We start from the raw sequence: 14,620 nt of genomic DNA on the forward strand, positions 1-14,620 counted from the left end.
CATGCACACAATTCACACTGTCTGCCTTTATTCATTCCCATCGCCACCTCGCCACACATGGAATAACAACCCCCTACCCCCAAATGTGTGCGAGGTAGCGCTAGGAAAAGACAACAAAGGCCACATTCGTTCACACTCAGTCTCTAGCTGTCATGCAATAATGCACCGAAACCACAGCTCCCTTTCCACATCCAGGCCCCACACAACTTTCCATGGTTTACCCCAGACCCTTCACATGCCCTGATTCAATCCACTGACAGCACGTCAACCCCGGTATACCACATCGATCCGATTCACTCTATTCCTTGCCCGCCTTTCACCCTCCTGCATGTTCAGGCCCCGATCACTCAAAATCTTTTTCACTCCATCTTTCCACCTCCAATTTGGTCTCCCACTTCTCCTCGTTCCCTCCACCTCCGACACATGCATCCTCTTGGTCAATCTTTCCTCACTCATTCTCTCCATGTGCCCAAACCATTTCAAAACACCCTCTTCTGCTCTCTCAACCACGCTCTTTTTATTTCCACACATCTCTCTTACCCTTACATTACTTACTCGATCAAACCACCTCACACCACACATTGTCCTCAAACATCTCATTTCCAGCACATCCACCCTCCTGCGCACAACTCTATCCATAGCCCACGCTTCGCAACCATACAACATTGTTGGAAGCACTATTCCTTCAAACATACCCATTTTTGCTTTCAGAGATAATGTTCTCGACTTCCACACATTCTTCAATGCTCCCAGGATTTTCGCCCCCTCCCCCACCCTATTATTCACTTCCGCTTCCATGGTTCCATCCGCTGCCAGATCCACTCCCAGATATCTAAAACACTTTAATTCCTCCAGTTTTTCTCCATTCAAACTTACCTCCCAATTGACTTGACCCTCAACCCTACTGTACCTAATAACCTTGCTCTTATTCACATTTACTCTTAACTTTCTTCTTTCACACACTTTACCAAACTCAGTCACCAGCTTCTGCAGTTTCTCACATGAATCGGCCACCAGCGCTGTATCATCAGCGAACAACAACTGACTCACTTCCCAAGCTCTCTCATCCACAACAGACTGCATACTTGCCCCTCTTTCCAAAACTCTTGCATTCACCTCCCTAACAACTTCATCCATAAACAAATTAAACACCCATGGAGACATCACTCACCCCTGCCGCAAACCTACATTCACTGAGAACCAATCACTTTCCTCTCTTCCTACACGTACACATGCCTTACATCCTCGATAAAAACTTTTCACTGCTTCTAACAACTTGCCTCCCACACCATATATTCTTAATACCTTCCACAGAGCATCTCTATCAACTCTATCATATGCCTTCTCCAGATCCATAAATGCTACATACAAATCCATTTGCTTTTCTAAGTATTTCTCACATACATTCTTCAAAGCAAACACCTGTTTATATGTAGGTATATATGTATGGATGCGAAGCACGGTGGTTGTGTGTGTATACTTGTGAATGCATAAGTGTATGTTTGGGAGGATGGCTATGTGTGTGTACATGTGAATGCATAAGTGCACGTATGGGCATATGTATGTTTGGGAGGACAGTTGTGTGTGTAGTCACTCGTAAAAGTACGTGTGTGTGTGTGTGTGCAGTCCCCATGCCTTTCTGGACGGTGAGTCTGTATAACGCTCACACACACACATGACAGAATTGTCACGTTGATGTAAGAAAGGATTACGGTTGTCAGTCATGTATTTTCGGTAGTCATAATCAGTTACATATTCAGTGTTGTATGATATGATGTGAAGATTGGAGCCACTATCATGTCTGAGCAGTGACGAAGGTAGTGAAGGTTGAGATGCATTCGAATTGTTTCGAAAATTTGCTTCGTATCCACATGAATAATGTTGTAAACCATTAACGTTGTTTAGCATATCTTAGTCATATATTCCTCCACATATCTAATGAAAACCAAATCTGAATAATGAGTAATTGTAAGTCGACCAAGACTCGAAACAATGAGCAGTGAAGCAGTCTGTACAGAGTATCACTGACTGAGGACATGCTGTACAATCATGCATGACATGAATCATAGGTGTTGTCATCGCCGCTTACCCGATGAACATGTAGGGGTTGCTGTGGTGTCGAGAGGGTGGGGATGTGGGTAGGAAACTGGTAGTAAACAGTTAAGGGCAATATAGTGTGATATGACGTTTGGTAGCCATCATCATCATATAATAAATGCACCATGAAGATTTCGTATGTCTATCATATATGACATTTTATTACTATATCAATAAATGGCTTTAACCTCAACTACCATAGCAGAGCAGGAACTTGACTCCCTCCCTCCCTCTGGTCTCCACTGGGTTTATAACAGCCTCTTTACCTCCTCCTCCTCTGTGATGTCCATGAGAATTCAGTCTTCATAAGCTGTCATTCATACAAATGCACGTGTGAAAACTGTATGACCTAACACAATACCTGTGTAGACACTTATAATGGTTGATCATATCCTAAGTGAACATACTATTCCTACAGTTTCACCATGTATGTTCGTGTGGGGTTTGTCTAGTGCCCTGAGACCTGTCGCCATATTAAAATCATATGGCGCGTAAAGTATGTAGTGTGCAACCATACACAGTAATATAGATGATTTCTTTGTAGAATAAGTAACCGTTTCATGGATGACATGCACTACATTGTGACACTGTGTTTAATGAACATGTAAACAAAGTATTGAACAGATACAACAATAAAGCATCAAGTATTAACAGTAATATATTGTTTTTGTCGTAAATAGTGATAGATATACAGCACAACAGTTATCATAACTCATTTCTTGTGGCGACTACATCCAATGATGTCTAACACTTTGTTATACAAACATGTATTAATTGAGAAAAATATGTAAAGCAAACATTATTGATATCAGTGATAGATTTGTCATGTAAGTACTACGAATGACAATATTAAAACATGTAAAGTATTCAAAAGAAACATGAAAACGAATCGTACGATAACACAGTAATGTCATGTTCATTGTGAATAACAAACCATCATAACATTCGACATAAGAATTAATAGATGGTATGCACAGTTTACCATGAACCGCACCACTGCTTCATTCACATGCAGCTAACCAAACTAACATTATAGATTACATTATTTATCACACATCCTTCCTCTGAACATCGTTAATGATATTACACACGGACCAAGCGATTGATATTTTCACCATCCCCATTTACCTCATTGTACTCGGTCTGTCTGGAACTGACTGAATCAACAAGACTCTTGACAATAGTTTGGTAGATGTTTTAAATTTCCCCACTCGGCAGTGGCAGGATTTACTATAGCTGCCTCATTTCGTTCGTCTTGTCTCCCATGTTCTCCCCATCATTCCCCACACGTTCTCAGTTACGTTGACGTGTCCCCCTTTGGTTGGCAATACGATAACCTGAATATCTGGGTGTTCAGCAAACCAATCCCTGACCAAGTAGCTGGTGTGGATGGGACTTTTATCATGAACAAATCGAATTGGGTGAGGAGCACGAATGGCTGTGGCACGAATGGAGGGGATCATTGTTTCAAGTATATATTTCTCTAAATTAAGGAAACGGTCTATTCGTATCAAGTGTCCTAGTCCCCCACACCACATCCAACCATAGAAGCTCGCACCACAGCCTCGTCCACTTCTCAATGCGTGTATGTTCGGTTCAGCATACCTGGAGTTCAGAGTCTTTGCAGCTGTTGTCATGAACGATTTTTCGTCTCCCCAGATCACTGAGTTCCAAAGATTTGCATCATACCCTTGCTATTCTAATGTACCTCGCCCATAGGCTTATCCAAATTGTGGAAATACTCAGCTCACCCTAATCTTATGCTCTTGTATGGTTAGTGAACGAGTATTTTATTGCCAAACAGCCGCATGAGCTGCCCGTGTTGGTCGGAGATGGTGGACAGGTTCAGCGAGATGAGATCCTCTTGTTAGGTGGTGTAATAAAGGCCCAGGATGGAACTGCCTGCCCTTTTCTGCACTCTTACTGTCTGGTCCCTCTTTGTAGCTGTTACTGAGCAGGACAAGGCTAGGGAGGCGTAAGTGAGCTTGGGTAGACTGAGGATGGTACAGATATTCCTGAGCTCAACTGGTGGGACGCCTAGTAATTTCAGATGGTGGAGAAGGTACAGACGGTATGAGGAAGATTTGTTGATAGTGATATGACTTCCAGTTTAATCCGTCGTATATTGTGAGACCAAGAAATTTGAAATGTCTGACACGGAGGATGTCAGGGCCTCGTGTGATGTCAAGGGAAAGAATGTTGTCTGCGACCAGGTTGATGTATATCATCAAAGTCTTGGTACGGTTGATGGTGACACCGTTGGCCTGAAGGTTGCTGATGATGATGTGCTGAAGGGCACTGAAGCCAGGAGAGTTGTTGTTGATAGTGATGCCAAAGGTGGAGTTGTTGACGTACTTCCAGCGGTGGTTTGTGTCCTTCAGGGCATGGAAGTGTATGTGTGGGTGTTTGGGAAGATGGTTCTGTGAATGCAGAAGTTGATGTTTTTAGTTGGGCGAATGTTGAAGTTGATGTTTTTTTCTCCCTGTATATTAGTTTGTGTCTTGTACTTTTGTTACTGGCTGTCGATTGCCCTTATTTCTATAGGTCGTCCATATTAACAAGAATTTTCTTTCCGGTTGACCTGCCTGGCTGTGGCATTAGGTGGAGCCCGGGTCTTGCGTGCAGAAGCTGGTAGGCAACGTACCAACAGGGGTAATTCTCAAGGACATCTCCCTGGAGATACATGGAGGGGAACTCATGGCCATTCTGGGATCCAAAGGTGAGTTTCCAGGCGACTCTCGCCTCTGTGTCATACCATGTGTTAATGGCAAGGTTCTTGGTAGATGCGTGTGAATACTAAATCCAGATCTGTCACTTTTTAGATCCATTTTGGAATTATGTTTCCCATCCTTAGTATCCTCCTAGTGTAATTCCTTATCTCATGATAGTAAGACCTCGATTCTTATCATGACCTTCTCAACTTTCAGGGAGTGGAAAGCGAGCCCTACTGGAGGTCATCTCTCGTCGTGCTCAGGGACCCACGAGAGGTCAGATTCTACTGAATCACGTCCCAATGTCCTTAAGGTTGTTCCAGGACTCTTGTGGTTATGTCAACCACAAGACCCAGCTGATGGAGGGTCTGACGGCCAAACAGACGCTCGAGTACTCCTCCAAGCTCTCCCTCAGCTCCAAGGTTGGTGTCAGGATATGTGGTAGTCACCTGAGGACTGCCTTGCTGGGTAGTTTACTAAAAATGTTAATTGTCAGGTTGGTTTTCTTAACATCCATCTCAATATCTTATTAAACATAGTCTCGTATTAGATGGATTTTGAAAGTTCTTCATGACTATCAATGAGGTTTCCAGTCCTCTGTCCTGGAGCTCCAGCCTATTGAAGGTGATCTTAAGGTGTGGTACTGAGTATATAAGGAAGAACTGTGTCATAGACTTTACCTTATATGATCCGATACCTAATGAAACACTAGTTATCAATAATCGCAGAAAAGTTGTTACTTTGGTTCCATTGTCCACAGAGTATCTTTATCGACGACGTAAGATTTTCTTTATTTCTTGGATATATTCATATCTCAGAAACTCCTTTATCTTTCTTTGGAATAATTCTTTATTAGTGAGAAGTATTGTCCTCCTTCAAGAGAGGAAGATTTATATATAAAAACATTTTTTTACTCTTGTCCTAATTTAGAAATATTACTCCAATTTTCCTCCCTCTATATTCCTACTTTCTTCCTTCTTTCATATTTCTTCGTGAAGCCAAATGCGCACTGGATCCTTCTATCTATCATTCATGCACCCTTGATCCTTCTATCAATCGATTATTCATGCACTCTCGATCCTTCTTTCTCTATATCATTCATGCATCTGGATCCTTCTCTCTGTTATTCATGGTGTCAATGTTCACAGATTGGCAGTTCTGTACGATCAAGTCGCGTACGTCAGGTACTGGCCGACCTGGCACTGACGCAGGTGGCCAACCGTCCAGTTGACCAGCTCATGCCCTCAGAATACCGCAGACTTATCATCGGCATCCAGCTCATCAAGGATCCACGTTAGTACTACTGCTGGCTACCACACTGTGGTGGTGGTGGTTACCACACTGTGGTGGTAGTGGTTATCACACTGTGGTGGTAGTGGTTACCACACTGTGGTGATAGTGGTTACCACACTATGATAGTTGGGTTGGTGCTGGTGATAGTAGTTACGACACTGGTTAGGTTAGTGCTGGTGATAGTTACGACACTGGTTAGGTTAGTGCTGGTGATAGTAGTTACGACACTGGTGATAGTAATGGTTTAGTAATCACCACCACCATCTCCAACACTGGTGGTTATTACAGTAGGTTTTCCAACATAACCAGTGTTCGATTATGTTGATTCTGAGTTTTAGGAAATTTAGACATTAACTGAGTAGCCGAACAAACAAACAAAAAGAAACAAACAAATGAAAAATGTATTAATCACCAGTTAACTGTAAACTGTAATGGTAGTTATAGTGTAAGACAACTACTTAAAGTAATAATTACCCAGTTACCAGAGTAAAATAACCACATGAAATAACCAATTACAAAGTTATCTTTGGAAAATAGTATGTCAAGTAATGAATTACCTAATCAGCAGTATAAAATAAGTACATCAAGTAATCAATTACTCAACATCTAAACAATTGTTATTAAAAACCATCATAAGAATGATAATCTAATAACATATTGACCTTGGCAGTTGTGATCCTGTTAGACGAGCCGGCCTGGGGACTGGACCCTCTCAACACCTACTTTGTCATCTCTATATTAAGTAATCACGCTAAGAAGTATAACCGCATCATTATCGTTACTATGGAGAAACCCAGGTGTTTACTGCTTCCAACCATCTGTGTATATGTGTGCAAACACGGGCTATAACTTAACCAGCACTTCGTGTAAGAGTGTGATAGAGTGTAAGAAAGTAAACTCGAGATTGATATGGGTAATACTGAAAGTGGATGGAGAGAGATGGGTGATTATTGGTGCATATGCGCCTGGGCATGAGAGGAAAGATCATGAGAGGCAAGTGTTTTGGGAGCAGCTGAGTGAGTGTGTTAGTGGTTTTGATGCATAAGACCGGGTTATAGTGATGGGTGATTTGAATGCAAAGGTGAGTAATGTGGCTGTTGAGGGAATAATTGGTATACATGGAGTGTTCAGTGTTATAAATGGAAATGGTGAAGAGCTTGTAGATTTATGTGCTGAAAAAGGACTGGTGATTGAGAATACCTGGTTTAAGAATAGGGATATACATAGGTATGCGTATGTGAGTGGGAGAGATCGCCGGAGAGCGTTATTGGATTGCGTGTTGGTTGATAAGCGCGCGGGGGGGGGAAACTTTTGGATGTTGATGTGCTGGGAAGTGCGACTGGGGTGATGTCTGATCATTGTAATGTGGAGGCGAAGGTGAGGATTCGTAGGGGTTTTCAGGGGGAGGAGAGAATGTTGGGATGAAGAGAGTGGTGAGAGTGGGTGAGCTTGGGAAGGAGACTTGTGTGAGGAAGTGCTAGGAAAGACTGAGTACAGAATGGAAAAAGGTGAGAACAAAGGAGGTAAGGGGAGTGGGGGAGGAATGGGATGTATTTAGGGAAGCAGTGATGGCTTGCGCAGGGGATGCTTGTGGCATGAGAAGCGTGGGAGGTGGGCAGATTAGAAAGGGTAGTGAGTGGTGGGATGAAGAAGTAAGATTGTTAGTGAAAGAGAAGAGAGAGGCATTTGGACGATTTTTGTAGGGAAGTAATGCAAATGACTGGGACATGTATAAAAGAAAGAGACAGGAGGTCAAGAGAAAGGTGCAAGAGGTGAAAAAGAGGGCAAATGAGAGTTGGGGTGAGAGAGTATCATTAAATTTTGGGGAGAATGAGTAGATGTTTTGGAAGGAGGTAAATAAAGTGCGTAAGACGAGGGAACATGTGGGAACTTCAGTGAAGGGGGCTAATGAGGAGGTGATAACAGGTGGTGGTGATGTGAGAAGGAGATAGAGCGAGTATTTTGAAGGTTTTGAATGTGTTTGATGATGGATTGGCAGATATAGGGTGTTTTGGTCGAGGTGGTGTGCAAAGTGAGAGGGTTAGGGAAAATGATATGGTAAACAGAGAAGAGGTAGTAAAAGCTTTGCGGAAGATGGAAGCCGACAAGGCGGCAGGTTTGGATGGTATTGCAGTGGAATTTATCAAAAAAGGGGGTGACTGTATTGTGGACTGGTTGGTAAGGTTATTTAATGTACGTATGACTCGTGGTGAGGTGCCAGAGAATTGGCGGAATGCTTGCATAGTGCCGTTGTACAAAGGCAGGGGGGATAAAGGTGAGTGCTCAAATTTCAGAGGCATGGGTTTGTTGAGTATTCCTGTGAAGTTATATGGGAGGGTATTGATTGAGAGGGTGAAGGCATGTACAGAGCATCATATTGGGGAAGAGCAGTGTGGTTTCAGAAGTGGTAGAGGATGTGTGGATCAAGTGTTTGCTTTGAAGAATGTATGTGAGAAATACTTAGAAAAGCAAAAGGATTTGTATGTAGCATTTATGGATCTGGAGAAAGCATACGATAGAGTTGATAGAGATGCTCTGTGGAAGGTATTAAGAATATATGGCGTGGGAGGCGAATCGTTGGAAGTGGTGAGGGGTTTTTGTCGAGGATGTGGGGCATGTGTGCATGCGGGAGGAGAGGAGAGTGATTGGTTCTCAGTGAGTGTAGGTTTGCAGCAGGGGTGTTTGGTTTCTTTGTGGGTGGGGCTGTTGGGGAGGTGAATGCAGGAGTTGTGGAGAGAGGGGGCAAGTATGCAGCCTGTTGTGGATGAGAGAGCTTGGGAAGTGAGTCAGTTGTTGTTCGCTGATGATATAGCGCTGGTGGCTGATTCATGTGAGAAACTGCAGAAGCTGGTGGCTGGGTTTGGTGAAGTGTGTGATGGAGGAAAGCTGAGAGTGGATGTGAATGGGAGCAAGGTTGTTGGGTACGTTGGGGTTGAGGGTCAGATCAATTGGGAGGTGAGTTTGAGGTGAGAAAGGCTGGAGGAAGTGAAGTGTTTTAGATATCTGGGAGTGGATTTGGCGGCGGATGGAACCATGGAAGCGGAAGTGGATCATAGGGTGGGGAGGGGGCGAAGGTTCTGGGAGCGTTGAAGAGTGTGTGGAGGTAGAGAACGTTGTCTCGGAGGGCGGAGGTGGGTATGTTTAAAGGAATAGTGGTTCCAACAATGTTATATGGGTGCGAGGCGTGGGCTATGGATAGAGTTGTGCAGAGGAGGGTGGATGTGCTGGAAATGAGATGTTTGGGGACAGTGTGTGGTGTGTGGTGGTTTGATCGAGTAGGTGATGATGGGGTGGGAGAGGTGTGTGGTGGTAAAAGGAGTTTGGTTGAGAGAGCAGAAGAGGGTGTTTTGAGGTGGTTTGGTCACATTGAGAGAATGTGTGAGGAAGGATTGATCGAGAGGATATATGTGTTAGAGGTGGGGGAGCGGGGGGAAGTGGGAGACCAAATTGGAGGTGGAAAGATGGAGTGAAAAAGATTTTGAGTGATCGGGGCCTGAACATGCAGGAGGGTGAAAGGCGTGCAAGGAATAGAATGAATTGGGACGATGTGGTATATCAGGGTCGAAACCACAGCTCTCTATCCGCATCCAGGCCCCACACAACTTTCCATGGTTTACCCCAGACGCTTAACAAGCCCTGATTCAATCCACTGACAGCACGTCGACCTCGGTATACCACATCGATCCAATTCACTCCATTCCTTGCCCGCCTTTCACCCTCCTGCATGTTCAGGCCCCGATCACTCAAAATCTTTTTCACTCCATCTTTCCACCTCCAATTTGGTCTCCCACTTCTCCTCGTTCCCTCCACCTCCGACACATATATCCTCTTGGTCAATCTTTCCTCACTCATTCTCTACATGTGCCCAAACCATTTCAAAACACTCTCTTCTGCTCTCTCAACCACGCTCTTTTTATTTCCTCAGATCTCTCTTACCCTTACATTGCTTGCTCGATCAAACCACGTCACACCACATATTGTCCTCAAACATCTCATTTCCAGCACATCCACCCTCCTGCGCACAACTCTATCCATAGCCCACGCCTCGCAACCATACAACATTGTTGGGGCCACTATTCCTTCAAACATACCCATTTTTGCTTTCCGAGATAATGTTCTCGACTTCCACACATTCTTCAAGGCTCCCAGGATTTTCGCCCCCTCCCCCACCCTATGATTCACTTCCGCTTCCATAGTTCCATCCGCTGACAGATCCACTCCCAGATATCTAAAACACTTCACTTCCTCCAGTTTTTCTCCATTCAAACTTACCTCCCAATTAGCTTGACCCTCAACCCTACTGTACCTAATAACCTAGCTCTTATTCACATTTACTCTTAACTTTCTTCTTTCACACACTTTACCAAACTCAGTCACCAGCTTCTGCAGTTTCTCACATGAATCAGCCACCAGCGCTGTATCATCAGCGAACAACAACTGGCTCACTTGCCAAGCTCTCTCATCGCCAACAGACTTCATACTTGCCCCTCTTTCCAAAACTCTTGCATTCACCTCCCTAACAACCCCATCCATAAACAAATTAAACAACCATGGAGACATCACACACCCCTGCCGCAAACCTACATTCACTGAGAACCAATCACTTTCCTCTCTTACTACACGTACACATGCCTTAATCCTAGATAAAAACTTTTCACTGCTTCTAACAACTTGCCTCCTATACCATATATTCTTAGTACCTTCCACAGAGCATCTCTATCAACTCTGTCATATGCCTTCTCCAGATCCATAAATGCCACATACAAATCCATTTGCTTTTCTAAGTATTTCTCACATACATTCTTCAAAGCAAACACCTGATCCACACATCCTCTACCACTTCTGAAACCACTCTGCTCTTCCCCAATCTGATGCTCTGTACATGCCTTCACCCTCTCAATCAATACCCTACCATATGATTTACCAGGAATACTCAACAAACGTATACCTCTGTAATTTGAGCACTCACTCTTATCCCCTTTGCCTTTGTACAATGGCACTATGCACGCATTCCACCAATCCTCAGGCACCTCACCATGAGTCATACATACATTAAATGACCTCACCAACCAGTCAACAATACAGTCACCCCCTTTTTTTTTTTTAATAAATTCCACTGCAATGCCATCCAAACCTGCTGCTTTGCCGGCTTTCATCTTCCGTAAAGCTTTTACTACCTCTTCTCTATTTAACGAATAATTTTCCCTAACCCTCTCACTTTGCACACCACCTCGACCAAAACACCCTATATCTGCCACTCTATCATCAAACACATTCAACAAACCTTCAAAATACTCACTCCATCTCCTACTCAAATCACCACTACTTGTTATCACCTCCCCATTAGCCCCCTTCACTGAAGTTTCCATTTGCTCCCTTGTCTTACGCACTTTATCTCATTCCAAAACATCTTTTTATTCTCCCTAAAATTTAATGATACTCTCTCACCCCAATTCTCATTTGCCCTCTTTTTCACCTCTTGCACCTTTCTCTTGACCTCCTGTCTCTTTTATACATCTCCCAGTCATCTGCATTTTTCCCTGCAAAAATCGTCCAAATGTGTCTCTCTTCTCTTGCACTAATAATCTTACTTCATCCCACCATTCACTACCCTTTCTAATCAACCCACCTCCCACGCTTCTCATGCCACGAGCATCTTTTGCGCAATCCATCACTGCTTCCCTAAATACATCTCATCCCCCCCCCCCCCCCGCCCACCACTTCCCTTACCTCCTTTGTTCTCACCTTTTTCCATTCTGTGCTTAGTTTCTCCTGATACTTCCTCACACAAGTCTCCTTCCCAAGCTCACTTACTCTCACCACCCTCTTCGCCCCAACGTTCTCTCTTCTTTTCTGAAAACCCATACAAATCTTCACCTTCGCCTCCACAAGATAATGATCAGACATCCCTCCAGTTGCACCTCTCAGCACATTAACATCCAAAAGTCTCTCTTTCGTGCGCCTGTCAATTAACATGTAATCCAATAACGCTCTCTGGCCATCTCTCCCACTTACATATGTATACTTATGTATATCTCGCTATCTAAACCAGGTATTCCCAATCACAAGTCCTTTTTCAGTACATAGATCTACAAGCTCTTCACCATTTCCATTTACAACACTAAACACCCCATGTATACCAATTATTCCCTCAACTGCCACATCACTCACCTTTGCATTCAAATCACCCATCACTATAACCCGGTCTTGTGCATCAAAACCACTAACCATCATGCAGCTGCTCCCAAAACACTTGCCTCTCATGATCTTTCTTCTCATGCCCAGGTGCATATCCACCAATAATCACCCATCTCTCTCCATCAACTTTGTTTTACCCATATTAATCTAGAATTTACTTTCTTACATTCTATCACATACTCCCACAGCTCCTGTTTCAGGAGTAGTGCTACTCCTTCCCTTGCTCTTGTCCTCTCACTAACTCCTGACTTTACTCCCAAGACATTCCCAAACCACTCTTCCCCTTTACCCTTAAGCTTCGTTTCACTCAGAGCCCAAAGATCCAGGATCCTTTCCTCAAACATGCTACCTATCTCTCCTTTTTTCACATCTTGGTTACATACACACAAATATAGACACCCCAATCTGAGCCTACGAGTAGGATGAGCACTCCCTGCGTGACTCCTTCTTCTGTTTCCCCTTTTAGAAAGTTAAAATACAAGGAGAGGAGGATTTATTTTGCTTTGTCATACACATGCCTTACATCCTCGATAAAAACTTTTCACTGCGTCTAACAACCTGCCTCCCACGCCATATATATATATATATATATATATATATATATATATATATATATATATATATATATATTATCTATTTTGCTTTGTCGTTGTCTCCCGCGTTTGCGAGGTAGCGCAAGGAAACAGACTAAAGAATGGCCCAACCCGCCCACATACACATGTATATACATACATGTCCACACACGCACAATATACATACCTATACATCTCAATGTACATATATATATATATATATATATATATATATATATATATATATATATATATATATATATATATATATACACACACAGACATATACATATATACACATGTACATAATTCATACTGTCTGCCTTTATTTGTTCCCATCGCCACCTCGCCACACATGGAATAACAACCCCCTCCCCCCTCATGTGTGCGAGGTAGCGCTAGGAAAAACACCAAAGGCCCCATTCGTTCACACTCAGTCTCTAGCTGTCATGTAATAATGCACCGAAACCACAGCTCCCTTTCCACATCCAGGCCCCACACACTTTCCATGGTTTACCCCAGACGCTTCACATGCCCTGATTCAATCCATTGACAGCACGTCGACCTCGGTATACCAAATCGTTCTAGTTCACTCTATTCCTTGCACTCCTTTCACCCTCCTACATGTTCAGGCCCCGATTACTCAAAATCTTTTTCACTCCATCTTTCCACCTCCAATTTGGTCTCCCACTCCTCCTCGTTCCCTCCACCTCTGACACATATATCCTCTTGGGCAATCTTTCCCCACTCATTCTCTCCATGTGACCAAACCATTTCAAAACACCCTCTTCTGCTCCCTCAACCACACTCTTTTTTATTTCCACACATCTCTCTCACCCTTACATTACTTACTCGATCAAACCACCTCACACCACATATTGTCCTCAAACATCTCATTTCCAGCACATCCACCCTCCTGCGCACAACTCTATCCATAGCCCACGCCTCACAACCATACAACATTGTTGGAACCACTATTCCTTCAAACATACCCATTTTTGCTTTCCGAGATAATGTTCTCGACTTCCAAACATTCTTCAAGGCTCCCAGAGTTTTCGCCCCCTCCCCCACCCTATGATTCACTTTCGCTTCCATGGTTCCGTCCGCTGCCAGATCCACTCCCAGATATCTAAAACACTTCACTTCCCCCAGCTTTTCTCCATTCAAACTTACCTCCCAATTAACTTGACCCTCAACCCTATTGTACCTAATAACCTAGCTCTTATTCACATTTACTCTTAACTTTCTTCTTTTACACACTTTACCAAACTCAGTCACCAGTTTCTGCAGTTTCTTACATGAATCAGCCACCAGCGCTGTATCATCAGCGAACAACAACTGACTCACTTCCCAAGCTCTCCTATCCACAACATACGGCATACTTGCCCTTCTTTCCAAAACTCTTGCATTCACCTCCCTAACAACCCCATCCATAAACAAATTAAACAACCATGGAGACATCACGCACCCCTGCCGCAAACCTACATTCACTGAGAACCAGTCACTTTCCTCTCCTCCTACACGTACACATGCCTTACATCGTCGATAAAAACTTTTCACTGCTTCTAACAACTTGCCTCCCACACCATATATTCTTAATACCTTCCACAGAGCATCTCTATCAACTCTAACATATGCCTTCTCCAGATCCATAAATGCTACATACAAATCCATTTGTTTTTCTAAGTATTTCTCGCATACATTCTTCAAAGCAAACACCTGATCCACACATGCTCTACCAGTTGTGAA

At 43.4% G+C, this 14,620-nt stretch overlaps 1 protein-coding gene across 1 annotated transcript in view; it reads left to right on the forward strand.

Moving 5' to 3' along the window:
• The window catches only part of LOC139761333 (ATP-binding cassette sub-family G member 5), a 60,874-nt gene that overhangs the window by 1,186 nt on the left and 45,068 nt on the right, over positions 1 to 14,620 (forward strand). Inside the window, exons 2-5 of the mRNA XM_071685398.1 lie at positions 4,699 to 4,816; positions 5,025 to 5,230; positions 5,957 to 6,101; positions 6,772 to 6,898. Of these exons, the coding sequence (XP_071541499.1) occupies positions 4,699 to 4,816; positions 5,025 to 5,230; positions 5,957 to 6,101; positions 6,772 to 6,898 (596 nt within the window). The remainder of the gene's footprint in view (positions 1 to 4,698; positions 4,817 to 5,024; positions 5,231 to 5,956; positions 6,102 to 6,771; positions 6,899 to 14,620) is intronic.

This window comes from Panulirus ornatus, chromosome 40 (genome assembly GCF_036320965.1).
Source record: "Panulirus ornatus isolate Po-2019 chromosome 40, ASM3632096v1, whole genome shotgun sequence".
Classification (NCBI taxonomy): Eukaryota; Metazoa; Arthropoda; class Malacostraca; order Decapoda; family Palinuridae; genus Panulirus; species Panulirus ornatus.